The 14058-nt window shown below is 36.1% G+C and overlaps 1 protein-coding gene and 1 pseudogene across 1 annotated transcript; one reads left to right on the top strand and one right to left on the bottom strand.

Moving 5' to 3' along the window:
• Window positions 1-1201: 1201 nt before the first annotated feature.
• On the top strand, window positions 1202-2134 carry LOC126080367 (olfactory receptor 4P4-like). The gene has a single exon (XM_049891607.1). The coding sequence runs from the start codon at window positions 1202-1204 to the stop codon at window positions 2132-2134; it is 933 nt and encodes a 310-aa protein (XP_049747564.1).
• A 4801-nt stretch (window positions 2135-6935) lies between these two features.
• On the bottom strand, window positions 6936-7743 carry LOC126080366 (olfactory receptor 4P4-like; annotated as a pseudogene).
• Window positions 7744-14058: the final 6315 nt, after the last annotated feature.

Here is a 14058-nt window from a genome sequence, read left to right as displayed (position 1 = left end):
AATTGAATGATTCGTGTACTATCCCTGGTCAGATGTTAAAATAAAGCAATTTTTTTTTAGTATAATATTGAGAATTTCATGATGGAAATAATGAAAGTATTCATCGTCATATCTGGCTCTTATTAGAGGAAAAATCAAAGGAGTTGAGAGATTAATGAACTGAGTAATTTGCATTTTAGGTAAAGGAGAAAAGATAGCTACAGAGAGAAAGAAGCACAAGTCAAAGAAATTACATGATGCTCTAAAGTGGAGATACATTACTCCCTTTCTCCTTCGTTACTCTTTGCAGGAGAAGCTTACAGTGGGTAGTTAAGAGCATGAAATGCTATGGGTTTAGACAACTTAATGTCAGAGTCTCCTGGGCACCAATGTGGAATAAACTTAAGGAGTGGGGGAGAGAATAGGTTAATTGTAAGAGAAAAAGAAAGGCTTACTTCAATAAATAATTGGTACTAGTAACAGGAGAGAGCATAGAAGATGTTGAGAAAAATACATCTCTGCTTTGACTTTTTGGGTGAGAAACCATGGGTAATAGCTGGCACTAACCTAAAAATTCCTACAATAATTCCAAGACTAGAAGAACTGTCACAGCCACTTAGGCTTCCAATGCCATCGTATCATTTTTATTGCTCCTCATAACGTTGTTAACATATATTTAGCTCTTAACACAGGTTAGCATGAATCAATGAGGTACATACCTTGGATATAAACAACTCGATAATCAAGATAAATAATATTTCATTGAAATTTTTTTCAATAATGCAAAAGTGCACAATAAATGGAATATCGAAATTTTAAATAAAGACAGGATTTGAACCTCCACTTGAACACTTCATTCTGGTCCTCTTTCAACCTATCAAGAGGATGAGCTACTCCAGGACAAGAACTGCATCTTCTGTAAGCTCCCTTTTGCATCCCATCCATGAGGTGACTGTATTTCGTAACTTGTAACTTGAGCTATTACAACTATTACTATCTCTCCTTTTCACTCTCAAAAATAACCTGATCAGAATGGTAAATTATATAGTAAGCCTACCTGTGTAAGGTTTAGCATTAATGACTTTGTGTATATGTTATAAGATAGCTGATCGATTAACTAAATTTGTTTCTGCAATACTCACTCTGATTCACACATGCTTAATCAGTTTTTCTGATGCTAATTTGCAACTTTTTTCCCAGTTATACCCTCTGAGAATTAACCATGGGAAATATCAATAACGTCACAGAATTTATTCTCTTGGGACTTTCCCAGAAAAAGACAATTAAAACCTTCTGCTTTCTATTATTCTTACTTTGTTACATAGCTATTTGGATGGGAAACTTGCTCATAATCATTTTCATCACGTACAGTCAGCTAATAGACCAACCCATGTATTTCTTTCTTAAATACCTTGCTCTCACAGACCTGTGTTATACCGCAACAGTGACACCCAAGCTTCTCACTGATTTACTGGAAGAAACAAACACGATTTCTTATGCTAGCTGCATGGCACAGCTTTTTGCTATGCACTTCTGTGCTGGGATAGGAATTTTCATTCTCACAGTGATGGCCTATGACCGCTACGCAGCTATCTGCAAGCCCCTGCACTACACGGTCATTATGAGCAGGAGGAAGTGTTACATATTGATCTTTGCTTGCTGTACTGGGGCATTTCTGCATTCCTTTGTGCAGTGTCTCCTCACTATTAACTTACCTTTCTGTGGCCCCAATGAGATAGATCACTACTTCTGTGATGCATATCCTTTGCTGAAACTGGCCTGCACAGACACGTACATCTTTGGGATCCTGGTTGTTGCCAATTCAGGCATGATGGGTTTGGTGAATTTTCTTGTCTTGATGTTGTCTTACTTCTTGATATTATACACCGTCAGGGTTTACCCTGCCAAAAGCCGCAACAAAGCTCTTTCTACTTGCAGTTCCCACATAACAGTTGTGGTTCTTTTCTTTGCGCCTATCCTGTACATTTACATTAGACCAGCTATAACTTTTCCAGAGGATAAAGTGTTTGCTCTTTTCTACACCATCATTGGCCCCATGTTCAACCCTCTGATCTACACTTTGAGAAACACGGAGATGAAGACTGCGATGAGGAAAGTTGGTGCCAGAATCCATTTTTGGTTGGAAGGCAAATGATCTGAAAGGCACATCTACTCCTCATTCCACACCCTATCCAAATGAGTTTGCTACATTTTGAGTTTATTAAAGCAAGAACTGACCATAAGAAACATGAGCATAGGCACTGATATCAGTTCATTAATATTATAATTTACTTTAAACGACCTTGGTCTTTCTTCATTGATCTGTATTTCTTATTTACATTATTCCCTGGTACTTTGAGTCATTATATCCATGTTCAACTGTTGTACTTTTATTTGGTACTTTTTTCTTTAGGTTTTGTCCATAATCAGAGCCCACATTTCTATCTCCTGAGTGCTTTGGTTCCACGAAGAATCTCCAAATTTACATAAGCTCCATTGGTATCTATCATCCCACATTTGAAGGGCTGTATGGACTATTGGCATAGTCGTTAAGTACTTGTCTGCTATCCAAACTGTCAGTGGTTCAAACCCACCAGGCACTCCATGGGGAAAAAAAAAAAAAAAAAAAAACGTGGCCTTCCGCTTCTATAAAGATTACAGCTTTGGAAACTCTATGTGGCAGTTCTACTTTGTTCTGTAGGGTCACAATGAGTCAGAATCGACTCAAGGGCACAGGGTTTGGTTGCGGATATATGGCCTGTTATTTTTTCTGCTTTTCACATCAAAAGAGGAGCATCAGAAATTAAGAACCATTTTTTCCACTCAGCCCATGCTTTTCTAATATTCACTGAAAATGCTAAATAAGAAGAAAAAAAACTTTATGTAGGGTCTAAACTATAAAATATCATTTATGTAAGAAATAATAAGTATATAGAAAAATTAGAAGTGTTTCTGTAAAATAACTGTAGTGAAAAAATAAGTACTGTGCTTTGAAAAGAAACTTTTAAAATTGTTTTATTATTTTTGTTATTAACTTTGGTAAAACAGTATTTAAATAAAGATTTTAACATTTTATTTGCATTTACTTTATACTTTAAAAATATTTTTTCATACTATAAGAAATATAAGCATAAAATCCTTATATTCACACATTTAAGTAATCTTGTAACATTGTAACTTATTTCAGTCAGCAAAAGATTTGTGAGAATCATTTCCTCTTAAAGAAAAGCCACATAAACTCTAGTTTTGAAATAATGACCTAATTATCTGCTTTATTTTACTGATGAGTAAACTGAAACTTGGATGATGAAATAATTTTTAACATCAAACTGAAAACTAGAGAGGCAGTTAAATAGTCAAGTAAAGAAAAAACAACAAAAAACAGACAAAATGCCCATCTTACATTTCTGTATGAGGAAGTATAGCTCACAGGTCCACATTACCAAATGTAGTCTCTATATCTCGTCAAATATTATTTTATGATTTTTTTTCAATTTGAATTTAGGTAATAAGTGTAAAATATTTTACTTAAAATTTTATATTTAATTGTCTTGAGCATTGTGCTCTTCTAAGATCTATCTATATGGGATGAAAATGACAACATCAACTTGAAATATTAGCTAGGAAGCTTGGGGGGCAGTGAGTTTATGTTAATGAAGGAGCAACTACTCAGAAAAGGAGAGTGAGAATGGTTGCACAACTTGAAGACGGCAATCAGTGTCACTGAACTGTACGTGAAGAAATTATTGAATTGGTGTATGTTCTACTGTGTATATTCTCAGTAACAACAAAATTACTATAAATTATATAAAAATATTTTACTTAAAAATATCATGTGTTTTGACGGGCTTGTTTTCTTTCCTTTGGTGGCAAAGCCAGTGTGTTTTCCTTATTGATCTTATATATTGAATGTCAAAATAGTCAAAGTAGCAGCATCCATGACATATCAAGCAGGACAATGGAGTCACTTTTTAGGCATATTGAACTTGTGAGAAATAAGTATGCATGTTGGGAAAAAACAGTGGGCAAAAGACATAAAGTGGAAATGATTTAATTAGTATGGGGAGTTATGCCCTGTCCAATATCCCACCCAATGCTGTAGTACATACAAGATATGAGACGTTTTTTGCTCTTTCCTCTGTGAGTTTCAGCTGTCAGACACCTCTAATAGACTAAGTGTCTCGCAGTCTGGATAGTTGAATCACATCTCTGTCATTCAATAGTTTTGTGACCTTGTTATTGTTGTTATTAATTGTCATTGAGTCACTCCCGACTCCTAGCAGCCCTGTGTACAACAGGAGGAAACACTGCCTGGTCCTGCACCATCCTCGCGATCTTTGTTACGCTTGAGCCCATTGTTGCAGCCACTGCGTCAATCCATCTCTTTGAGGGTCTTCCTCTTTTTCACTCACCCTCTATTTTACCAAGCATGATGCCCTTCTCCAGGTATCTATCGCTCCCGATAAAATGTCCAAAGTAAGTGAGACGAAGTCTCACCATTCTTGCTTCTAAGGAGCTTTCTGGCTGTACTTCTTCTAAGACAGATTTGTTCATTCTTTTGGCAGTCCGTGGTATATTAAATATTCTTTTTTTTTTTTTTTTTTTAACACCATAATTCAAAGGCACAGATTCTTCTTTGGTCTTCCTTATTCATTGTCTAGCCTTGGAATGCATATTAGGTGACTGAAAACACCAAGGCTTGGATCAGGAGCACCTTAGCCTTTAAAGTGACATCTTTGCTTTTTAACACTTTAAAGAGGTCTTTTGCAGCAGATTTCCCTGATGCAATGTGTCGTTTGATTTCTTGACTGCTACTTCCATGGGAGTTGATTGTAAATCCAAGTAAAATAAAATCCTCAACAACTTCAATCTTTTTTCTGTACATCATAATGCTGCTTATTGGTGTGAGGATTTTTTTTTTTTCTTTATGTTGAGGTGGAAACCATACCGAAGGCTGTAGTCCTTGATCTTCATCAGTAAATGCTTCAAGTCCTTTTCACTTTCAGCAAGCAAGGTTGTGTCATCTGCATAACACAGCTTGTTAATGAGTCTTCCTCCAATCCTGGTGTCATGTTCTTCTTCATATAGTCCAGCTCCTTGGATTATTTGCTCAGCATACAGGTTGAATAGGTATGGTGAAAGGATACATCCCTGACACACACCCTTCCTGACTTTAAACCACGCAGTAGCCCTTTGTTCTCTTCTAAGGGCTGCCTCTTGGTCTGTGTACAGTTTCCTCATGAGCCCAATTAAGTGTTCAGAAATTCCCATTCTTTGAAATGTTATCCATAATTTGTTATGATTCACGCAGTCAAATGCCTTTGTGTAGTCAATAAAACATAGGTAAATATCTTTTCTGTATTCTCTGCTTTCAGCCAGGATCCACTGGACAACAGCAATGATATCCCTTGTTCTGAGTCCTCTTCTGAATCCGCCTTTAATTTCTGGCAGTTCCTTGTTGATGTACTGCTGCAACTGCTTTTAAATGATGGTCAGCAAAATTGTACTTGCATGTGATACTAATAACATTGTTCAATAATTTCTGCATTCTGTTTTTTGAATGCCTTTCAACTTGAGGGGCTCATCTTCAAGCACTATATCAGACAATATCCCCCTCATATTCATAAGGTTTTCACTGGCTAATTCTTTAGAAGTAAATCACCAGATCCTTCTTCCTAGACTGTCTTAGTTTGGACGCTCAGCTGAAAACTGTTGACGGTGGGTAACCTGCTGGAATTTGAATACTGGTGGCATAGCTTCCAGCATCACAGCAACACTCAAGCCCCCACAGTATCACAAACTGACAGACAAATTGGGGAATATTTGTGACCTTAGGTAACTTAAACCACATTCAATTCACATCTTAAGTATATATGATGTGACTTTACTATAACATATATTTATCTACATTGAAAATAGCATCCAAACTAACTAGGAGACATATTGATAAAATATGTACGTATATCTAGGTCATATAGGGTTATATAGAGATACCCTGTAGAACAGGGATTCATTGGCTTATGAGGTGTGAGGTTTGAATTCCTTTTATTGTGACTATTCGATATTTTGTATTATCTTTGTTTCTTATAAAATTTTGTAGAGATTAATGTTATGGAAACATGATAAAGTGGTTAGAGATAGAAGGCTTTAAAATAGATTTTTAACTATATAAAGGGGTATATTCTGTCAGTGTGTTTTGCCATCCTGACTTTTTCAACATCACCGGAAGAACTATTAGACAAAAAAAAAAAAAAAAAAAAAGACTTCTAGTTAGACCTTTTTAATTTGGAGCGTGTGTGACCCTTTTTAATACATAAATTGGCTATTTTTCTTGTAAGAAGAGACCTTATGGATAACAAGCTTATCATATATGAAGATTCTGTTGTAATATTGGGAAAAGAATATGTAAATAAACCTAAATCACTCCAAAAGCGTTGACCCAATACTACGTTTCCTGATTCTTCAGTGTCTGGGCTGGGTGATTTGGCCATTGGCTGATTGGACCCACATAGAAGCCTTTCTTGCCCACTATTGCAGCTGTATGAAGCCAACATATACATAAAAGTAGAAAAATGAGTGAAGAGGAATAAATATCAACAATATGGTAATGTTTAATGTTGAAATGGATTGCTAATACATGGAGATGATTCCAATAGTGTATGAGAACAAGAGCTATTCCATAAGATATTTATATATTAATTCAATAAATATTTATTGAGTTCCTTGTATATGGTATAAAGTTTGCTTGTTACCAGGAAAAGAGCAGTGAAATAAACATGACATGACCCCTACCTTCATGGAGCTTACAATCTAGCGAAGAATTAAAAGAAGGAAAGCAAGTCAGGAAAGGAACTGAAAGAAGAACTCCACTGATGACAAGCTGTAGTTCAAGGCTTGGCTTTTACATGGTCTGGAGTTGTCATGAGATGATATTTATTTGCATCTCAAAGTACCCTTCAAATCATTTGCTTCCCTTCCACAAACATTTTATTACACCACACTTTACTTATGGCATTTTCCATCTCTGTGTTTCTAAGTGTATAGATAAGAGGGTTGAGCATGGGGACGATAATTGTGTAAAAAAGTGTAAACACTTTAACTTCTGGTAAAGTTGTTGTGGGTCTAATATAAACACTTTATCTTCTGGTAAAGTTGTTGTGGGTCTAATATAAATAAAGATGACAGGTACGAAAAACAGAATCACGACAGTGATGTGAGAACTGCAAGTGGAAAGTACTTTGCGGCAGCTCTCTGCAGAGTATGCTCTCAAATTATACATGCCATCAAAACCACGAAGACCAGCATTCCCATGAGGCCAGAACTGGCAATCACTAAGAAACCTATTTTGTCTGTTTTGGTGCAGGCCAGTTTCAGCAAAGGATAGACATCACAGAAGTAGTGATCTATTTCACTGGGGCCATAGAAAGGCAAGAAAATTGTAAGAAGAAATAGACCAAGGGAATGTAGAAGCCCCCCAGCACATGACGCTAAGAGAATTGAGTTACATCTTTGCCTGTTCATGATGATGGCATAGTGCACTGGTTTGCAGATGGCAACGTATCGGTCATAGGCCATCCCTGTGAGGATGAAAACCTCAATATTGCCGAAGAAGTGTGTGGTAAAAAGTTGTGTCATGCAGTTTTTATAAGAAATGATCTTCCCATCTGTCAGTAAGTCAGTCATTAGTTTGGGTGTCACAGTGGAAGTGTAGAAAAGGTCTGAGAGAGCAAGGTGACTAAGGAAGAAGTACATGGATGGGCTGGTTAGTTAGCTGGCTGCATGTGATAGAAATCATAATAACCAGATTTCCCAACCATATAGCCAGGTAACAAAGTAAGAAAAATAAAAAGCAGAGCATTCGGACTTTCTTATTCTGAGAAAGTCCCAGAAGAATAAATTCAGTAATATTATTTCTATTTTCCATGGTTTGATGAAATTACAGATAGCTCTGGAAAGTTACCTGAAATGACAAAGTTAATGAGACAAATTATTGATAAGGAAAAGGAAATCTATTATCTAATTGAAATGACACAAATGCATTTTCTTAGACCCACGCTATCTTGAGGTTCATAGAAATCAGTTATTCATTCAAAAAAGTTATTTTGAACACTTAGTGGCACTACTGTTCTAAGAACTGAGGATACAGTGATAGGTTAGGCACAATCCAAGATTTTGTGCAATTTGAATGTTTTGCTTAGGAAACAAAATTTTTATGATCAAGAATAAATTAACAAAATAATCAGTAATAATTTTATGTAGGTGACCATGTAATGTATTCTGAACTGGAGACTTTTGAGAGTGAAACCGGGCACTAATAATAAGTACACTGTGAGAACAGGCATACAACAGAACTTTCTAGGGAGAACCAAGATGAATTTCATAGTAATGATGGGCCCTCTAACCTCTGGGATCCTCATAGAAAACTGCTTTGTGTACCTCACAAGATTATTTTTCATAATTTACTAGAAAAATGGGGTATGGGATAATTTAACAATCCCAGAAGAATTACTTGAATATAAAATATTGCAACTGCCCAACTATTTAGGTATTTGTAAGACAGCAACTTAATACAAAATCAGAATCTTGTGATGTTAACTTCTAGGAAAAACACAAAACAAAACAAAACAAAAAAATAACAATTACTAAGATTTTACTCATAAAAAAATCAGGCGTTGTTATATTTTTACATGTATGAACTATTATGTGTTCAGTTTCTCTCACTAAACAGGTATTACTTTTTCCATTTTCAGATGAGGAAAATGAAACCTTGAGTGGTTAAGTAATGGCTACTAGCTCACAAATCTATTAAGCAACCAATATTGGTTTTGAAACTATGTAGACTAGCTTTGAGGCCCTGGTGGCACAGCGGTTAAGCGTTTGGCTGCTAACCAAAAAGGTCAGCAGTTCGAATTGACCAGCCACTCCTTGGAAACACTATGGGTTACTTTTACTCTGTCCTATAGGGTTGTTATGAGTTGGAATCGACTCAATGGCAACAGGCTCTTTTTTTTAGACTAGGTTGTGGCTTGTGCTCTAAAACCCTATGTTATGTTACCTTCTAGAAATGGGGAGACTTTCAAAGTATCTTATCTAAGCAATTTATTGTAGAACTGTTGAGAAAGTATGTACCAAGTAAGTAGCTGGACTCTCTCTAGTCCTCTATTATGTTGCTCTGGGGTAGTTGGAGGTATTGGCTGACTAACTACTTTTGGAGAAAGATCTGGACAATGCAGCTTATCTCCTTTCTCCCAACTCTCATTAGGTCTCTGGTGGTATAAAATGGAGGTCACCATACTACTTACCTGACTAAGCTTTTCCTAATGAGATCACAAAAATGAGGGTGGGGGGAGCATTTATACTGTGCTTGACACATGAAAAAAACAAAATATAAAAACAAACCAGTTGCCACTGAGTTGTTTCCAACTCATGGGACTCCCCCCATGTGTGTCATAGTAGAAATGTGTTTCATAGCTTTTCATTGGCTGACTTTTTGAACGTAGATCACCAAGTCTTTTTTCCCAGGTGCCTCCAGGTGGACTCAAACCACCAACCTTTTACCAACTTTTTGAATAACAGTGTATTCATTAACCATTTTCACCAACTTGGGACTCTGCTCGTCCCATAAAACCAAACCAAACCTACCGCTATGGAGTCAATTCTGACTCATAGTGACCCCATGGGGTTTCCAAGTTTGTAAACCTCTGCAGAATCAAACTGCCACATCTTTCTCCTGAGGAGCTGTTGGTGGTTTTGAATCGCCGACCTTTCAGTTATCAGTCGATTGCTTTTGCTAAACTGATATTAACTAAGGAAAAAAAATTGGAATTAAACAAAAATGTACTACAATTTTGAGCAAATAATACAATATTAAAAATAACCAGTCATCCATTTGTCAGGTAACTCAGGATTAAACAGAAGAATAGATTTTTTTCTGAATTCACTTGTAATCTTTTTGCATTTATAAGGTGATTTTTTTTCCATAACATTTTTTTTTCAGATGTTTTTTGTAGCTCTGCTTTTTGTATACCTACAGCTCTGCTTTTTTTTTTTTTTTTTAAGTTTATTTCTCTTGTAGGTTTAGAGTAAATGCAACTTGAGTTTTTAAACTTCATTCCTGGTTCAACATTTTTTTAAAGCAATTAAAACATTTTTAAACAACATTGCTGTCTTCTGCCTTTTACATTAAGTTGAATGTGTTCGTCTGTAAGCAAATTCATTGAGATATGTGTGTGTGAAAAGCATTTTAATAGTTTTTTTGATTTGGGGGTTATTATTCAAGAGTCAGTGCTTCTTTTTGTAAGAAACATTTATCCAAAGTTTAGCAATTCTTCAGTTTCTGTTCTTCTGTGAAATTAAATATTTAAACAAATTGTTAACAATGGCTATTCCTTGATAGTTAGACTATGTTGAATTTAATTTTTCAATTTATGCTCTTCTTTAATATGCAAATGTTTTATCATACACTTGTATTTATATTCAGAAAACGGAAATATTTTATAAATATATTTTGTTATCAATGAATATATGTTAAATTAATTTGAAAGTACCTTTATAAATATGACTGCCTATTTCTCTTTTAAATGCAGTCTACAATATTTAAGAATTGTGACTACATGGATCTGGAACCCAACTAAGATCCTTATCGGAAACTAAGACCAGGAGTTCACACTGATAATTATTTATCCTAAGTAAAAGTGCATTAAGAATCAATAACGTTAACATTGTCAAGTTCTTTTTAGTTGAAAAATTGATATGGTCTTCTTATACTGTTCTGATTTCCTAAATAAATGTGAATATTTTGACTGAGTCCATATCACCAAAAGTCTTGCAATGTAAGATGATAGATGGATAATAAGGACTGAGAAAAATCATAAAGCATGATGTAATTTTCAATGTTGTTGTCATGTTACTCTGGTCATGAAGAGATGATATGATAATCAACATAAATTTATTACAAAATACTTTTTTTTCCTAGTTACCTAAACTTTAAAAAAAAAGGTGGATTTTTAGAAAACTCATTTGAATTACATCTTACCAATCAAATATATTTGCCCAGATGGAAACACCACTTTTCTGATATAAAAAAAGGTCCCTCCAGCACAGCATAAAACAAATCATGCAGCCTGCTTTGCTCAACCATTTTTCTCCCTTAACTTTTTACAGAATCTACACACACAAGCTGCAGGATTCCATTACAGAATTTATTCTCTTCATATTATCTTAAATAGAAGAAGCTATTGGAAGAAGTACAGCTAGAATGCTTCTTAGAAGCTAGGATGGTGAGACTTTGTCTCCCTTACTTTGGACATGTGATCAGAAGGGACAAATTCCTGGGCAAGGACATCATGCTTGGTAAAGTAGAGGGTCAACGAAAAGAGGAAGACACTCAACAAGATGAGTTGACACAACAGCCACTACAATGGACTCAATCCTACCTGCTGTGTTGACGATGGCACAGGAGGGAGCAACTCTTGTTCTGTTCTACTCAGGGTCTCTATGAGTCAAACCTGACTCGACGGCGTCTAATAACAACATGCTTCCTGTCCAAGTAACCGTCTGGTAAAATCACAGTATTAGTACACAGCAGATCTAATTTTTCCTTCCTCTTTGTCATTTAACAGTTGATTCTATAGGAGTTCAGGCTCTATCGATGAAATGTAGGAGTTGCATTGGATGATCTCAGAACAGCTCCCCAGATACTGCTAGTGTGTGATTCCTGGTTCTGTTAGTTTGTGGAGAACACCATATTTAGGTACCTGTCATCCTTCTCCATGCTTTCCCTGATCCTCCCAGAAAAACTGAGGCTCAGGAAAAATATAATATTTTGAAATTCATTATTGTCTCTGTACCTTGGTTTCTGTCTCTGTAAAATTGAGATAATTGTAATACCTCCTTCTAGGGTTATTGGTTGAATTAAATGAGCTAACAAATGTGAAGTTCTTGGAACAATGCCCAGAAGATATTATACATTCAGTAATTGTTAGCCACTTTTCACCATTCCTAAATTTAAAATTACAACATCATCATCAAAACAATAATGAAAACAACCCTTTTGTGTGTGCCAAATTAAACTCCATAAAAGCAAGCTGTTCTTGCCTTATCCCATGAACAATATTCTTTATTTTATGCCTGTTTTTTTCCAGAGAGAAATATAGTAGTATTTACATACTATTCAGTATTGAGACATCAAACACAGTCCCAAGATGTAGGAACTGGTTTATCTCCCACTGCCCTTCAAGCGAACTGTCTTCTCCAAGCCGACTGGCTGGCTCACCATTTCCCAGCTATATGCTATGCACTCACCACTCTGTGCTCCAGTTGATTTCCCCACACTGAAATGCCCTCCTTCCTGCTTTGCCCAACCAGAGTCCTCCCAATGCTTTCAAGGCTGTGTCACACATCATAATCCTCAGGAAGACTCTTCTGTCTACTCCAGTTCTTAGTACTTCTCACTTTCCCTAAAATAGTTCCAGTTCCTGGCATCCAGTGGACATTAAATTGTGAGCTCTTTGGTTTTGAAGAATTTTTACTTCTTAAATGCTCTGCCTCAAAGTCCAAGAAAAAATATAAGCACACTGGGTCAGGAACTGTGACTTGTATTACTTCTGCCTTCAAAATATTGGAAATCGCGGAGACTTTGGAGGTATACCCTAGTTCAGAACACAGCTTTTGCATTTAAATGTAAGATCCTTCACCTCCTTGAACTTTGTCTTTTCTTCTTCCATAAAATCAGGGATTACTGTGAAAATCAAATAGGAACCTCAATGTTCAAAAAAAAAAAGTAAGAGAAAAAAAAGTACTAGTTCCTCCTGCTTCACCATTGGTGCCTCCATAATGTTATGAGCATGGGAGGTACTCAAGGTATTCAAGTGGTCCTAGTCATTAAGAAGATGGATTCTGAAGCTATGTATCCTGAGGTAGGATTCTGGCTCCAAAATTCACTTGTAGCATGATCTTGTGTAAAATGTATAACGTCAATTTCCTCACATACAAAATGGGTGATACTGTAAATAACTTTGAGTTTTTTTAAATAAGGATTTGATGTTTATTTAGGTAATGAACTTGGGACAGAGCCTGGTCTATATTAAGATTAAGCATTTAATAATTATTTATCATCGCTATTATACATCTGGAAACCCTGATTGCATAGTGGTTAAGCACTACAGCTGCTAACCAAAAGGTCAGCAGTTCAAATCCACCAGGTGCTCCTTGGAAACTCTATGGCACAGTTTTACTTTGTCCTATAGGGTTAGGGTTGCTATGAGTCAGATTCGACTCAACAGCAACAGATTTTTTTGTTGTTTTGTTTTGTTTTTTGGTTTATTATATACCTTTGTCATACTGATGGATGTAAATACAAATTCTGAGTGGCATAATAGGTCATTTTGCTGTTATTATTACAAATATTAAATAACTTATTAAAGTACATAATGTTTTCCACATGGACAAATAAACATAGGTGCATAAGACATGGCACAGTTTGTTTCCTGTGAACAGTCTATCCTTTTTTACCTGAAGGCTGGGGTTTCTCACTCCTGGGAAGCTTCCCCTCATTAAACAAAGTTGTTTCCTGGCCAGGAATAAGCCAATTCCAACATGTGTCATACTATATCTTGACTCCCTTTACTGGTTTGCAAAAGACTCAGATAATTGAACTAAATGATCTTAGACCATCTTGAGCCAAAGCTTTAAATATGACCTCAGATCTATTTGTCTTGTCCCTTTAGCCCATTACCATTTTAGTGTGGCCACTTCAAGTCAATGATAAGTCTCGAGTAGCTTTTATGTATTAGGCATCGTGCTAGGTGATAGGAGCACAAAGTTGGATGAGAACCAGTTCCTGCCCCAGAATATTTGTTTATTTATTCAACATGTATTGAATGCCTTCTCTTTACCAGGCATTGAATTAGATTCTTGAAACACCAGCCAAAAAAACCCCATTGGCTTCCAGGAGATTCTGACTCAGAGAGACCCTATAGGACAGAGTAGAACTGCCGCATATAGTTTCCAAGGAGTGCCTGTTGTATTCAAACTGCGGGCCTTTTGGTTAGCAGCCATAGCACTTAACCACTACACCAC

Source organism: Elephas maximus, chromosome 7 (assembly GCF_024166365.1).
Source record: "Elephas maximus indicus isolate mEleMax1 chromosome 7, mEleMax1 primary haplotype, whole genome shotgun sequence".
NCBI lineage: Eukaryota > Metazoa > Chordata > Mammalia > Proboscidea > Elephantidae > Elephas > Elephas maximus.
Note: the sequence above shows the minus strand (reverse complement) of the source record. Positions and strands in the feature narration are given on the sequence as shown.